General features: G+C 40.6%; 1 protein-coding gene across 1 annotated transcript in view; it reads right to left on the bottom strand.

The window, feature by feature from the left end:
* Positions 1 to 15,953, bottom strand: part of LOC139655468 (rho guanine nucleotide exchange factor 12-like) — a 37,379-nt gene that overhangs the window by 6,682 nt on the left and 14,744 nt on the right. The window contains exons 9-30 of the mRNA XM_071532886.1: positions 14,971 to 15,081; positions 13,400 to 13,525; positions 12,746 to 12,844; positions 12,367 to 12,477; positions 11,594 to 11,692; positions 11,194 to 11,236; positions 10,759 to 10,864; positions 10,430 to 10,567; positions 10,042 to 10,074; positions 9,473 to 9,587; positions 8,995 to 9,100; positions 7,872 to 8,117; positions 6,827 to 6,977; positions 6,419 to 6,588; positions 5,452 to 5,598; positions 4,106 to 4,191; positions 3,793 to 3,918; positions 2,945 to 3,059; positions 2,723 to 2,823; positions 2,191 to 2,268; positions 1,853 to 1,928; positions 797 to 964 (exon numbers count right to left, since the gene is read on the bottom strand). Coding sequence (XP_071388987.1) covers positions 797 to 964; positions 1,853 to 1,928; positions 2,191 to 2,268; positions 2,723 to 2,823; positions 2,945 to 3,059; positions 3,793 to 3,918; positions 4,106 to 4,191; positions 5,452 to 5,598; positions 6,419 to 6,588; positions 6,827 to 6,977; positions 7,872 to 8,117; positions 8,995 to 9,100; positions 9,473 to 9,587; positions 10,042 to 10,074; positions 10,430 to 10,567; positions 10,759 to 10,864; positions 11,194 to 11,236; positions 11,594 to 11,692; positions 12,367 to 12,477; positions 12,746 to 12,844; positions 13,400 to 13,525; positions 14,971 to 15,081 — 2,551 coding nt within the window. The remainder of the gene's footprint in view (positions 1 to 796; positions 965 to 1,852; positions 1,929 to 2,190; positions 2,269 to 2,722; positions 2,824 to 2,944; positions 3,060 to 3,792; positions 3,919 to 4,105; positions 4,192 to 5,451; positions 5,599 to 6,418; positions 6,589 to 6,826; positions 6,978 to 7,871; positions 8,118 to 8,994; positions 9,101 to 9,472; positions 9,588 to 10,041; positions 10,075 to 10,429; positions 10,568 to 10,758; positions 10,865 to 11,193; positions 11,237 to 11,593; positions 11,693 to 12,366; positions 12,478 to 12,745; positions 12,845 to 13,399; positions 13,526 to 14,970; positions 15,082 to 15,953) is intronic.

Below are 15,953 nucleotides of genomic sequence, written 5' to 3' on the forward strand. Positions count from 1 at the left end.
CCATACTTTTTCCAGGCCTTGATTTGTTTTGAAGATTTTGTCTGGTGTTCAATATGATTTACGCAGATAGACATCTTGCCCCTGCTAACTAGGTCATATCACTGTATAGATGAAGATTGTTCTTCACAGCGACAACTATCAGAATATGTGAGATGATTGGCAGGGTTCCTACACGGTTTCCATTTTAAAATTCCATATTTCTCCCAGACCCTACGTTCTTGACTGGATTTGATATGCATGTTGACAGCAGCTGGGTAATAAGAGCGTCCCTCTATCTGAACATTGTTCTTCACATCAACAAAAACTGTGAACTCACACTGTTTAAGAATGCAAAGATGAAGGTCAACCCTTTCACCACCATTCTGTGCCAAGAACTCTTTCAGTTTGTCTCCCTTGAAGACTATTGTTCTTTGCTTATTTACAAAGATTCCTTGGAGGGAGGGTAGCTAACTTTTAATTAGTTCAGTTTTACATCAGACTGGTCTAACTAGAGAATTACAGACCAGTCAAGACATAGTTACATCCTGAACTAGTCATTAGTATTCAGTGGTGGAAAATAACTAAGTACATTTACTCAAGTACAACAACATAAAAGCTAGAATTATGTGTGTATCGGACCTGAATCACAACATTTTCCATACTTTTTTTCAAATTCCCAAACTATTCAAGACCTGGAAGTGATCAAATTCATTTTTAATACTTTTCCAGACTTTCCAGACCTGCGTAGGAACCCTGGAAGTTCCTCATCAGTACAAAATACCAAATTGAGAATATTTTTAATGACTGTAGTTCCTACCGGTGGCCACTGAGCGAACCAAGACGGTGTTGAGCTTGATGATGGGGCTGAAGATGTGCTTGGTGTCGGCGGTGCCGGCCAGATTCTTGCTGTGGCATTTGAGGACCAGACGCTCGTCCTGCTTCTGCAGTAAAACCAGAATGTCCTCCAGGAGGATTGTGTACAGCTCTGAAGCAAAGAGACATGATACCAGTGCATCATTACAAGACATTGGTGATGTCGAGTATGTGTGTGTGTGCATGTGGGGGGGGAGTATTGTACATCATGTGACTTGCTGTATTTTAAGGTTAGAGGTTTTCAATGTGTTTTGAGCAACCCTTTTTAAAAAGCAGTTGCATATTCTAGAAATTTGTGCATTTAGGTCATTTGCAGTCGCTCAAGTACAATAGTTTGTAAGCTTCACGAAAAATCTTATTTCTTATAAATATTTGCCCATTTGCAACCATGATAGGCTGATCTACCATTCATGTAGGAATTATGACAGAGATTTAAATAGATGAAATTTGAATGATGTCAGGAGGGTAAATGGGCCATTGCCGCAGTAGAGAACAGGCTATACATAAGAATTGAACAGAGTACTGAAAATAATTCAAATAATTACAACAAAATAATAATATAATAACTAGATAAATAAAGATAGTGTCTTTATTGATAGATTTACATGCATGCCTATTTGCAGGGTTGGGCAGTAACATAAAACATGTAATGAGATTATAGTAATTTGATTTTTAAAAAACTGGGAAACTGATCTCTCACAGTTGCCGAAACTCAATAATCATATCACAAAATTCTGAGAAACATGTTTGAGGGGAAAAGGCCTTTTGATTGTGAGATTATAGACACTAACACAATTTCACACAAATAATGGCTGATACTGGTTACAGATGATAACATTATCCAAATAACACAAGCTGTAAATTCCTCCTATGGATCCTATGGCAACTTCTATTCAATAAATTACATTACAAACAATGTAATAGTAATCCCTTGTATAGTAATACAAATGTGTGTGTGGTGTGTGTGTGTGTGTGTGTGTGTGTGTGTGTGTGCATATACCGATTGTCTTGTCTTTATTGACCTTCCAAAAGAGTGGTCCCTCATGCACCATCTTCCTCTTGGTCAGGTCCAGATTCTGTAGGACAAGGAATTTGATCATGTCAGTACAATGCACAGTTCATATTTATTAATAACCATAAAATCTTGCTATCTCACGATTGGAAAATGGGGAGTAGTGTATATAATAAAGAACTGTAATGCATCCGAAATACATTTGGAACCACTATGGTGCAGACTGTTTGTTTTTCCATTTTATTCACTGCATCAGGAAAAACCTTTGTGTTGAGCTCATGGGTCTTTCAGAGGGTCAGGGATGAAAAACAGGTTATGTTTCTTACCTTGAACTCCAAGATCATGGGGTTTTCACTCTGTTTGAGCGAGGAGAGGTCTAACCTTCTCTGATATTCCACTAGCCTCTGTTGAGAAAGCAACGCCCCCAATTATCAACTGCTTTTCCAACATGATGGTGTTGGAAGATAAAGGCCAGTACAGATACTTTTGGACTGAAGCTGCCAGTATTTTGTACTGATAGTCAGTGTGAATATCCTCAGGGTTTTGGGTTTGGATTTTTGAAGGCCAGTGCCAGTACCAATGTGTTTGGATGTTGTGCCAATATTCAATATCTTTCAATTTGACCATTTTCAAGCCAATGGATTACACAGAATTGCAAGTATTCAGTGCTTTCCTCAAAAGGCAAGACACATTCATGCATCCATTAAAATGTTGCATTAGAGTCAATTCAGGTTAAGGGCTTCCCATAGACAACCAGTGTAGTATTGATCACTTCTACAGTAAATATGTAAAATATATGAGCAAACCTATATATCGGTCTAACGGGTATATGCTTTACTATGATGCTAATGTATCTACCTGTTTGTTCTCAGCCTCCTTGACAGCCTGGTTGACGTGGTTGAGGATCTTCCTGCAGCATTCTCCTGCTTTTTTCACCTTTTCCCTCTCCTCAGCATCCTCTGTGAGGAGATAACAAAACACGCATCACCAAAAGCTACAGTACTCGACAATCAACCGACAATCTGTTGTTCTCTTCAGTGAGTCATCCAATGCATTAACAACAACATCATCTGACTTTACCTGTGTACTTGGCTATACTCTCCAGCAGCAGTGGGTATTTGGTCAATCTCTGCATCTCTACTGGAATGATGTCCTTCAGCTGCAGCCTGCGACACAGACGGTTACTCTCAGCTTCCTGAAGGATGAGAACGACAATAAATAGGGTCATCAGCATCCAGAACCTCTGTAGGAACTCAATTCTGGTCCTCAAGGTCCTGTGTTTTTTGTTTCTCCCTGGTGGTTAATAAGCTACACCTGGTCTGGAGGAACTAAAAGCTGCAGTTTCAGACCTCGAGGACCAAAATTGAGTACTTTGGCTCTATAGTATCCTTGTTATCTAAAATATACTGTAGATACATGGGAATATAGAAGTTCCCTATCAGTTGAGTCCAGGGGATATAACACATGAATATAGGACTATATTATCATGCCCTGTGTTGGGTGGTAAGCATGTGTATGTATTGCTGCTTTCAGGGAACTGGGGTTACAGGCATAACCCAAGCACATGCTGAAAGAAGATTGTAGTGTATTGCAGTGGTTCTCAACATGGGGTCCGGGGACCACCAGGGGTCCTTGAAGGGGTTCCAGGGGATCCCCGACAAATTGATGAATCGTTAAACTTCACCATTATTTCATTTACAAGAAGTTAACAATTAGAGAATGTAGAGGAATGACTGTTTTGATCATAGTTTCACTGTTGTCTCTCTACAGATAGTCATGGAATTCTGACAATAAAAAATATTCTCAGATTTGGGTCCAAGAGACAAAATCTCATTAAATGGGGGTCCGTGGTTCTAATGTGGACTAAATTAGGGGTTCTCAATATGAAAAAGGTTGAGAATCACTGGTGTATTGTATAGTATGCTGACCTGCATGAAGGAGGTGAACCTCTGGTCTTTCTTCTGCCTGGTCTTGATGAGTTCCAGTGCAGAGGGCTGGTTACTACAGAAGGTTCCTACTGCCCTCTTGATCTTCTCCTCTTCCTCACTGCTGAACTGGAGTCAACAAACACACACATTGCAAATACATTTACATATCAGGCATTTAGGAGATGTTTTTATCCAGAGCAGCTTACTATGAGTGGTTTGCAAGGGTCAGAGCTACAGCACCCTGACAACATACAGTAGGTAATATGTTTTTTCCATCTGATCTGCCTCCTGCATCGACTGAAGCCGGTCTTACCCATGCCAGGAGATCATCTCCAATCTGACCGATCACCGACGTCTCACTCCTCTTCCTGATTGCGGTCATTTGCTCCGTAATAGAAACTGTGGGGCACAGGGAGAAGAGACTCTGAAATACAAATTATGTCTCATATCTCATTGTCACTGCTTATTCACATCTTTGCCCCTTAATGTTTTTAAGGGCTTAGCTTGTGCAGCTTGTGTCAATTTTCCTCAAGAGCAATAAAAGTTTCATTCATTCATTCATTCATTCACTCATTGTCAATGTTAGTTACACTTTATTTGAAATGTACTGTGACGTGTTGCAAGCAGACAAACCTTTCTTACAATATAACTATCAAGACAAGCGTCAGAAATGTACATTCGATTTAACATCATGTCATTAACTACACAGTTGCCCCTATTTTCTTTTTGCATTTTTTGTGTTTATTATATCATACTCACAATATGTTTTAATGCACGCATGATGCCTTATAATGCCTTATTAGCACCACTTCATCTCGTGATGCCTCACCTACAGTCATTCCTTGATGATGACTGTTGCCTTGGCCAGGAGTTGATGTCAGACGGTGCCCAACATTCCTCGTGTTTCAACCCTTAACCGTAACACTCTCCAGCTGGCAGGTCAGCAGCGGTGGCTAAATCTCCTCGTGGCTTCCAGCAAAACCCCTCCCTCCTATCCCAGAGCCAACGGGACACTCTTTCTGCTGGAGTCTCTGTAAGTCATGACCATCCTGCACTTTGCAACTTTGAACTCTTCTGCTATGGAAGACAGGTGGACTTGTAGCTGGCCAGATCTTATGTACAGCCCGATCGATGTGAAGCTTGAACGGATACCCAGCCACCCGCGGAGGTGCTTGCTGATCTTTCTGGGTTTCTTTCCCAACTGCTGTCATGAGGATCCTTCCCATAAGAAACAGGATTGGGGAGATGGTGCTTCCATTTGCAATCCCTTTCTCCAGATTTAGCCACCATGTTGTGAAGTTAGTGGATCTGAACCGTAGCTTGATGCCTCTGAAATAGCTGGTGATCACTGCCTTCATGTGGTACTCAAAGTTAAGTTACCTAATGTCAAACTGCTCTCACTTTTGGAAAACTAGATACTGTGAAAACATATAAATTCTGCTGCTTACATTGAAAAGACTGTGGTTTAGAGCTTTATAGAGCTGTTTCATAGTTGCCTACGTATGACCCATGGAAGATTTATGTTTGGATATTTTGTAAGTTATGATTATGATTATTTGACCACACTTCATTTAAAGATTATTTTTATTGTATTTGTGCTGTATTGGATACTGAATTGTTGAATTATATGATATGCGTAGCATGTGTGAATGAGATTACCATGCAGGTGAATGATCTCCTCCAGGTTGGTGAAGATGTGTTTGATGTCTTCTGGAGGGAGGATACTGTCTCTGTTCAGCCTCTGGTAGAAGACACAGTCCAACACCTTCAGCATCCGCAGGTGGGCACGCTCAGTGTAGAGCAGCTCTAAGGGCGGACACACACACACACACACACACACACACACACACACACACACACACACACACACACACACACACACACACACACACACAATGTCAATGCATCAATTGGTTTGTTCTGGTCAATATTGCAAATCACAATGCCAAACAATTCTGTTTGTGAAAATTCTTACAACGTATGATTACAAACACGGTTTAAGAAAGAATCCAAAGTAATGAAACATGAATGAAACAATCCAAACAATTTCACTGAAACTTGATGCCATATCTAACTGAAATAAACAGCCTGATGTTCTCCATGTTGGAAATATTGCAGCATGTTTAAAGTTTTTAAGTTGTTTTCAGGAGGCATCTTCTGGGTTCCACTTTATGATGTAGGGGTCAACCAATATAGGTTTTTGAAGGCTGATACTGATATTTTTTATTTGATCAAAAAACATTTGATAAAAAAAAAAAGTATTTAGGGTTTATCCCGTTTTCCCAATTGCCCCAAGGAAATATTGATTATAGCTCATATGCCAAATGCATTTGTTTGCAAAAAGTATTTCACACATTTGCAAATAGCTGTTTATAACTACAAAATACATCACAAGTTTCCAAATTGTGTCGCACATTCACATTTTGCATCAACTTTACAGATTGGAATACACATTTGTGTTACAAGTTGGCGAATCATGGTACAACTTTATGCGTCTATGTTTCTTATTCTCACAGAAAAAAAGGTCCTTCACACTGCTGCTGCAATATTTTTTCAGTCCTGTTGGATCTTTGTCAGAAGGTGAAATGTTTCCCATTCGGAAATGTGTGAAATGTTGGAGACTCACCGTTGATGACTTCCTGCCTCTTGATTTCCTGCGGCGTCAGGCTTGCCAGGACCCCTTGGCTGACCAGACGCTGCCAGTTCAGAGGGTCTTCTTCACGTTTGACCTCTGTTCCCTGGTCGTCTTCGCTCTGGACGTCGGCTGAACTCACCGCACTCTGCCCATCCATCCTACTGCCGAGAGAGAGAGGAAGTCATTAAAACGACAAGGAAGGAGAAGTAAGTAAGAAGAAGTGGGAATTTAGCCTGGACAACTGGGGTACCACTTCTACTTTTGTGATAAGTCAGGACCGTAACTTTCCCTTATCTCTAGGATTATTATTACCACAAAATTACACAAAATTACTTGTTACATTCCCTCACTTTATGAGGATGGAGTGGTGATAGCAGACAAACAAAACCCTCTACATACCTGCCAGTCTCCTGATCGTCCTCCTGCAGCTGGTCCAGGGTGGAGGGGCTGAAGTCAAACTGGGTGCTGGTCGGGGTGGTGACGCCGTCCTGGTGGTCGGCCGGCTGGAGACCCTCGCCCAGTCTGGGCTGGACGGCGGTGGGAGTGAAACCTGCGGAGGAAAGAAGAGGAGAGTAAAAGGAAGGAGGTCATGAAGAAGAGAATGCAGGTCGGACTTTGCTATTCCAGGTGAGAGTTCACTGAAATTTTCCTTCATTTCCATTTCTCCCCAGTTAGTTTTTATGAACTGTTAATATATGACTGGATGATGAAATCTAGGATAAATAAGAAAAAACACTATAATATTCCTATAGTGATAATAGGCAAGGCAAGGCAAGGCAAACTTTATTTAGCACATTTCATACACAAGGCAAATACAATGTGCTTCACATAAAACAGAAACAATACATAAAATGACATTAAAAACGAAAGAAAGAAAGAAAGATATTGAGCAGTCACTCTCACACTGGTGTCACCTCTGGTCAGCCAGTATAACTAATAGTAACCTTATTGTACTTTATGGTACTCACATCTCCAGTGATATCACTATAATACTCCTATAGGGACTTAAAGTGTGTCTGTAGTAGTCAACAGTGACTTTATAGTGATCTTATTGTACTCTAATGGTATTTAATGGTAATAATCCTATCTCCAATGGTTTCATTACGATATTGCTATATTATCCTGTAGTGACTAGAGTGCGTGTGTGGCACGCAATAGTAAGTTTATAGTGATCTTATCAAATGTTAGTAGTATTTTTCATCTCCTATGGTATCACTATAATAATCCTATATTATTCCTATAGGCACCTACAGTGTGTCTGTGGTACAGTGAATAATGTCCTTATGGAGACTTGCTGTTTGTCTGTGGTATTTTGACAGTATTCTTTAGCATTACTTTAGTACTTCTTTAACTGGGAACAGATAAAATAGTGTGTGTTTAAAAGTGTGTCTGGTGGGAGGAGAGTGTGTGTGTTTCTGTGTGTGTGTGTGTGGGAGGGTCTTACTGGAGTCAGAGTCTTGTCCGCTGGTGTCCGAGGCCTGGCCACTGGGGGCGCTGTGTGGAGGGGAGGCGGCGGCGGAGGAGGGCAAGAAGTGGGCGCTGGCGTCGGAGCCCTCGCTGGACTGGCTCCCCCGCATCCGACCGGAGTTGGACGAAGAGGAAGAGGAGTCGGGGTGCTCGGGGATGCCGAGGGCCGGCTGAGGGAGCTGCTTGGGCGACCGCTGCTTGTTCAGCTCCATGGCCTTGCTGACTGCGAGCAAAACCCACAAACACACACACACACACACGCTCAGATATACACATCGGATGTCGTCGTGGTTCCTCCCTGGCTGCAGCTAGTAAATATGTTGTTATTATTATTATTATTTGGCCAGAGAAATCATTCCAGTGTGGTGTAGGGGGATTTTACAGCTTCAGGGTGTCAGTGTGTAAAAACCTGCAATGAATCCTGTCTCACCCATTCTTAAGGAGCTGCTAATCTACCTCCATGTAAAAGAATTTCATTAGTAAGGAGATTTTTCCACCCTAACAAGAATACCATCTGGGGAAAACACTGTATTACTGTAATAGTTTAGGATTTTTTAGGGGGCTTATAACTTTAGCTCACTGCTAACTAGGGATGGGACGGTCATATCTCATGATGGGGTTCATGGCTCGATACGACCACAATACGATGTAATAAATAAAAGTTCAGTGACAACAAAAAATTCTGTTTATTTCTGAGCCACAAATCTTTCTAGCGTTGGCATTGGCTCGCTACTGTAGAGTGTAAACAACAATTTAAAACTGTCATTACAAAGTGACAATAATATAATTTGGATAGAGAGCTTGTGAAATGGTCAAGCCGTCTCATTTGTGATTACTACAGCAGAATAACATGGAGCTAATACCACAATTCATTTTTCTGCCCCACAATACGTATTGTCACATTTTTGTATTGCAATATATTGAATTCTGATATATCGTCCCATCCCTACTGCTAACTGTATTAGGGTAAACAAGTATTGTTAGCTTGCTAGCCTAACTATCTTATCACAGCTTGACAAATAGTAAAACACAGCTTTTAATAAATATTCTTCAAATAGCAAAGACATTTTGTGTGAATTATCTCTCAACTATCTACTCACTTGAGGTGGAATCCACTCTGCTGGGTCGGCGAGGCGGACCCAGGAGGTTTGGAAAGCGAGGCTTCTTCACCTTCTCTTCCCCCTCCTTCTCAGGCTTGATGCTCTTCTGCTTGTGCAAATGACATTCCATTTCATTTCTTAGGATTTCTTGAAGTGCATCGTGATGCATTGCAAGCAGATTATAAACCATTAGAAGTCCACATAATCATTCTCTTACATATAACCATCAGACAATATCATATGCTCACAATGTGATTCTAATGCACTTATGTCCTATATTGCCTTATGAGCAAACTTCAAGTAAGATGTTACTGAATATTGCTCTAACTTAAAAAGGAAAACATAGGCCTGTTGAAAATGATGACACCATACCTTTAACATTCAGTATATACCCATGTCCAGCTGTTTGTTTGCTTGCGTGTTCATCGCGTGTGTATGAGTGTGTATGTGTGTGTGTATTTCTAAAGCGGGACCACACCTTGATCTTGGGCAGGAAGTTAATGCGGACTCGTTTAGGTTCGAGGCTGCGAGGCTCCTTCACTTTCACCCCAAGGTGCTTCATGTAGGTGAGGATCACATACTGCGTTGTTGTGCTGCAACAAAGCAAAGTTTCATAGATACAACAGCAAAATATTAATACAAATAATGAAATTACTTACTTACTTTATATGTCTTATCCTCTTATTTTTTACGATTATATTATATATTTTTATACTCTATCCTTATCTTTTTATTTTGTAACCCTCTCTTGTGTTTATTTTTTTTGTTTTTAATTTGCATTTTCATTTTTACTTGATTCATTTATGTTTAACTAACAAATAACACATTTAATTGACTTATTTCTTTAAAAAGTGCTGTAAAATAAATTTGTTAAATTAGTCTATTATTACTACTTGCATGTCAGTGGTGAACAGTGCTCATATAGAGGTTTGTGTGGAATATAATATATAATAATATATAATGTGTTTTATGCAAATGCTCTACCAAAGTGAAATGACTGTAACTGGACTGCAGCTAAGTGATAATGGAAATAATCCCTCCTCTTACCACTTCTCTTCTTCTGTGGGTGGTGCCGTCAACCTGCAGCGGACAAAGAGACAGGGTGAACACACACACACACACACACACACCTGAAACCTGTGTGTAATTGGCAGTAAATAAGGAGTTGTTATAAGTTGCTGCGTCTACATGATCAAATGTTGTTAGTGTTCATGAATTCATAAGGAGATTGAAAAGAAATGGAACCAGACAGATAAACTGGATCTGTCCTACACAAGGATATTTAACACACCATGCCAAAAAAAACATCCATTCAGACAGGCTGTTAACTACACTAAGAGCTCCGCCCACCGATGTTGCAAAGGGGCCACTTGACCCAGCTGTACACCAGTGTGTGTGTGTGTGTGTGTGTGTGTGTGTGTGTTCAGGTACTCACAGGATGTCCTCTATCTTGGACATGATGTGTTCGGCACAGGAGCATTCCCTCTCCAAGGCCATTTGGTCTTTTCCTTTCTCTGAGTCCAGCTTAGACAACTCCTCCTCTGCTAGAGTCAGACCCATACTGCGCTTCTGTCTGCACACACACACACACACACACACACACACACACACACACACACAAATAAATCCCATGATACTCCCATGATTTATGATGCAGAGTTATCACTTAGTGACAATAAACCTCTAATGAACAATGTGAAACACTTGCAGGGTCTGGTGTGTGTGTGTGTGTGTGTGTGTGTGTGTTGTGTGTGTGTGTGTTACCTGAAGTCCTCCAGGTTCCTGTGGAGGTCTGGTAGGAGTGTGTCCTGTAACATTTGGGTGTACTGTTTACAGACCTCCTCTGGGATCAACTCCAGCCTCCGCCGCTCTACGCACACACACACACACACACACACACATATGAAAAATACAGACAACCTGAGAACATTTTATTACAACTCTAACAGATTAAAGAAAGCAATTGCTTGTATCAATTAGAATTAAGAAAATAGACACAAAAATATATATGAATCACTCTGAAATTTAGAAATCAAATTCAGAATTCAGAAATCAAAGCCTAGTGTTAAGAACTCAAGCTGTAGATGATGTCTGGATATTACATATACATATTAATATCAAATATGACATTTTTATGCCAATAAAGGTAAATTCATTGAAAAAATCTGCAAGAAATTGTGGTGTCTTTCTACTCCTTACCCAATTCAGTTGCAATGGACTCTGGTACTGGTACTTTCAGATTCTGGAAAAGAGAAAAGGTAAGAGTGGGATTCATATCAAGAAATGTATCAACAAATCAGGCAAATTTGTAAAGAAAGCATTTAATATTTTCCAAAGAGAACATTTCAACTGCATAATACCCTTAAATAACATTTGACAAATATGTCATTGTTACATGTTATTTATTAAAGCAAAAAGCTGTGTTTTTAATCGTAAAGTTTCTGTAGGGCAAAGGCCACAAAAGATGAGAAATACAAGAGAAAGCGAAAGAGACAGAGAGGGAGAGAGCGAGTGAGAGTGAGAGAGAGGGAGGGAGAAAGAGAAAATGGAAGAAAATGGCTGAGAGAAACAAAACAGAGAGAGAGAGAGAATAACGTACTGCTGTTCGATCCATGAAGAGCGAATGGAAGTCCAGGAATAGGCGTCGGCTTTCTTTGGAGTTGCTTTGCTTGTGCAGGTCGGCATAGAGATAACACAGCTGGCACAGGGAAGACAGAGAGGACTTAAAGCTGACTGCAGATCACTTTGTGTCTTTACGTCCGCAAAAAACATGAACAACATCCGCCGCCTCATCAGAAGGTCCGGCTTTCTTGAGATCAGTGAGGGCGTTCCACAAGGCTCCATCCTTGGCCCACTTTTATTCACATTATATACTGTACAGGTAACATTATTGCCTATACAACATTGTAATGGTCAAAGATGATGCCTTTGCTGAGGATCTTGTTTATTCCAAATCCCTGGTCACCCTAAAATGCAGTCAATGTGCGGTTCGGGGACCACCAGGGGTCCTTGAGTGGGTTCCAGGGGGTCCCCAGCAAATTGATGAATTGTTAAACTTCACCATTATTTAATTTACAAGAAGTGAACACAATTAGAGAATGTAGAGGAATGACTGTTCTGATCATAGTTTCACTGTTATCTCTCTACTTACAATACAGATAGTCATGGAATTCTGGACAAAATCATATCTAACAATAAAAATATTCTCAGATTTGGGTCTGAGAGATAAAATCTCATCAAATGGGGGTCCATGGCTTTAATGTCAACTAAATTCGGGGTCCTTGATATGAGAAAGGTTGAGAATCACTGCCTTAGAATGTACTGCATGTATTGTGTGTGTGTGTGTGTGTGTGTGTGTGTTTGCATACGTACCACAGGTGCAGGGTCAAACTGCGAAACAACATGATGGAGGAAGGCTGCGAGGTGAGCCGGACGACATTTCAGCAACTCTATACTCTGGAAACAGCTACACTGACCATTGATCTGAGAGAGAGAGAGAGAGAGAGAGAAAGAGAGAGAGATTCATCAGAATCTTTGTAAAGATATTCACAGATAAATTCATCAGCTGGGCTTCCATCCAGGTATTTTTACGAAAATTGTGATGAACTCAATTAGAAAGGCTGATTGAAAATGGCAAATTATGGTAAAAAAAATTCTATTTCCTCAATATCGCTCAATAAGTTTTTGTGATACCAACTCAATTTCTTGATCAATTAGTCCATCAATTACTCTGACACATTCCTCGAAGTACCTGCTCTTGTTGTGTGTCAAAGTAGTCGTCTTCTGCTCCGATGATCTGAGGGTTGAGGTGGCAGGGAGGGTTACCCACGATGCACTGGGCGTTGGAGTCCTAAGTGAATGATGATATGATGATTGAAAATTTGACCAGGATTGACATTTTTCACCATGATACGCTTATACTGTATATACTGGCCTTCAGCTGAAAACTGGACTTTAGCGCAATTCTAAAAAAGAAAAATACATCAGACACAGACAATGGTCATTATTTTCCAAAACAAAGACCAAACCAAACAAACAAACCAAACTTTAATAATTACTGAGTACTGTCAGTTAAAGTACAATTAAGCAAGTTTTAGGGGGGGATCTTCAAAGTCGGTGATTTTTCAGATTTTTCACTTTTCTCCTCAGAAAACAGCAGCAACCATCACAATATTTTTATGATTATGTTCTTAAATATATCCAACTGATTACTGGAGTCAAATGGTGGAACAAAAAAATATAAAAGACAGCTTATCGGGTCAAAAATTGCAGTGCTGAGAACTGTAATAAAGTGTAGTCGTGACTGCAAGAATCAAATTAAGTCAACTGTGATGTCTGTAACCTAGAACAAAAGCCGTGTGTGTGTGTGTGTGTGTGTGTGTGTGTGTGTGTGTATGTATCTAACCAGGTCAGAGGTGTCCTCGGTGTCCGGCGATGGGCAGAAGTTGAGGCCGTCTCGGGTGTTGATCTTCGGGCTCTGGCAGGGCGTCTCTCTTTGGCCAGCACTCTCGGGGAGGGGACTGCCGGGCATCTGACACACACACACATACACCCACACACACACACACACACACACACACACACACACACACACACACACACACACACACACACACACACACACACACACACACACACACACACACACACACACACACACACAACACTTAGGCCAAATTGATTGTTTAGTCTGGCACTGAACACTGGGAAATCCCCAGAGGTCTGGAAGTAGGACCTTATCAACCCTATTTATAGAAACGGTGATAAAAAGACTCCGTTATTACAAAGCAATCTTTGTAAGCAGTATTTAAGAACAGGCTTCCTGTAGTATTCAGCGCTGTTCTATGAGTACTATGGGCATTCCTGTAATATATAATAAATAACATTCCTTAATCACCACCAGGTCCTTAACAAAGGTAAATTTGGCTTTTCATCAAAACACCATAGAACACAAAGGCTTTTCACGGCACTTGGCTACAGCACATTGATCTCTCTGAGGAAATGCATTGGAGGGAAATAATACAGCAAAATGGCACTAATTCCAGTTAACTTGTATAAATTGGCAAATTAAGTTATCTTAATCTTCCTCATCAAGCAGCTCTACAGTGGTGTGGGGAGGAATGCTTATTGACAACTCTGTAAACAGACCAGAAAATGCTGGGTCAAATTTGTTTCCATAAGAACAAAGTGTCAAGGAAAGGGCTGAAATTGTCGCCTTAATTTTGTCTTAATTCAATATTTCACTTTCACTTTCTCTGCTCTTTTCCGGTCACTTGGTCCTACTTCAGAAGAAGCCCTACAAAGGAGCACGTCACTGCTAGAAACATGATGGAAATGCTTTCACTGACAGTTAAGGATGATTCCTGCTAGTGTCACTTTATGTTCAGGTGGTTCTTTGACCTGACTGTAGTCTAACAACAAGGTGAAACTGGAATGCATACTCTGGTAGTAGCTGCTAAGGATGATGCTAACTGATGATGCTAACATCCTGGGCAACAAAAAACACAGGAATGAAAAAAATATTGGGAATGCATAACATCCCTAGACAAATTTGTCCATTGATTACCCTAACTGATACATTGGTTTCACAATTTCATTTTTTTTGCTACTTGCTCTGGCAATGCACACCTTTGAATGTGAAACTACATTGCTGCATTGCATAATTTGAATTTAACACTGTTGGATTCCTGTAACATAATTACATTCCTGAGTTCCATAGCTGCACAGCTCAGATTTTGTGAACTACAATTTACACATTAATGTACATTTATACAACTTTATCAGCTCTGCAGCCCTGTATTTAGCCTTGCCTGCTGGAGTTAACAGATCACACAGCTGACTGTGTTGACTGATGCTGTGGCTGCTCTGTTGGCAGAGAAAAACAAACTGGTGTGTTTTTCAAGTGGGTAAAGCCTGGTTCACTGCGTGGTTCAGTGTGGTTCACCACAGTGTTGTGTGGTCTGTGAATATACTCACAGAGGTATTGTTGGTCCAGGGCTCGTCGCTGCCGCTGTCAACCCGCGAGCAGGGAGCCTGTTCCCCGGGAGGAGGCTCATCCTCACCATCCCTGGACCCCGGGCCACTGTCCTGAAACACACATACAGAATTTGTTCACCCTCATAGCAGTTACACATTACAGCAGTCCTAAAAATGCATGCATTCTCATGGTACTGTAAGGTATTTTGGATAAAAGCCTCCATCAAATGGCCTAGGTTATTGGAAGATCTATTGGATGCTTGCCAACCAATGGGCTGAAACCCAGGTAAAACACGTGGTATCTCTAGCCTCTAAGCCACCCTGCTATCCAAGTGAGAGGCACTTTTACAACTTACTAAAGGGAAAAGTGGACTTGGGTTCAAGCCCCGTGTCGGCAAGCATCTGCCCTGCTGAAGTGTACTTCTTAACCCTTCTTAACAGTGATAATAGTAAATATTACTCCATTGTTAATGCTATCTCTGCTATACTAAAGTGGGCTTGTAGCAACTAACAATGGAATAACTGCTGGGTAATGTAATAACCTGTGAAAATAATAAAATATCTGTCTAAAAGGGCAGAAAATGTAATAAAATTTAATAAAACCTGACATGCTATAAATGGCCAGATAATGTAGTAACATCCTCAGACTATTGTATTAATTAAAAAAAACACCACACCCCTTTCAACTGAATATTCTTGTAGTCATGTATTACATTAGGAAAAAAGGCTGGGTTGATTGAGTAACCCTGTCCTGTGCCTCAACAGCTACTGTTAAAATGCCCTTAACTGCCCCTGGTCTACCATGTTCTCACTTTAGTTTTTCCCATGCTTGCGTTAACACGTCAATGGCATGACAGCAACAAGCCAGAATTCATTCATAATTTGTCTGTACATGTGATGACCCACACTGTACTGGGGTTGATTTCTAATTCACTTACATCCTTTAAGTGAGGTCAGACTTGTTGTACTGGTATAAAAACTGT

This window comes from Centroberyx affinis, unplaced genomic scaffold (genome assembly GCF_046629955.1).
Source record: "Centroberyx affinis isolate AG114_WGS23_722 - 3 ecotype Tasmania unplaced genomic scaffold, CSIRO-AGI_Caff_v1 ptg002268l_1, whole genome shotgun sequence".
NCBI lineage: Eukaryota > Metazoa > Chordata > Actinopteri > Beryciformes > Berycidae > Centroberyx > Centroberyx affinis.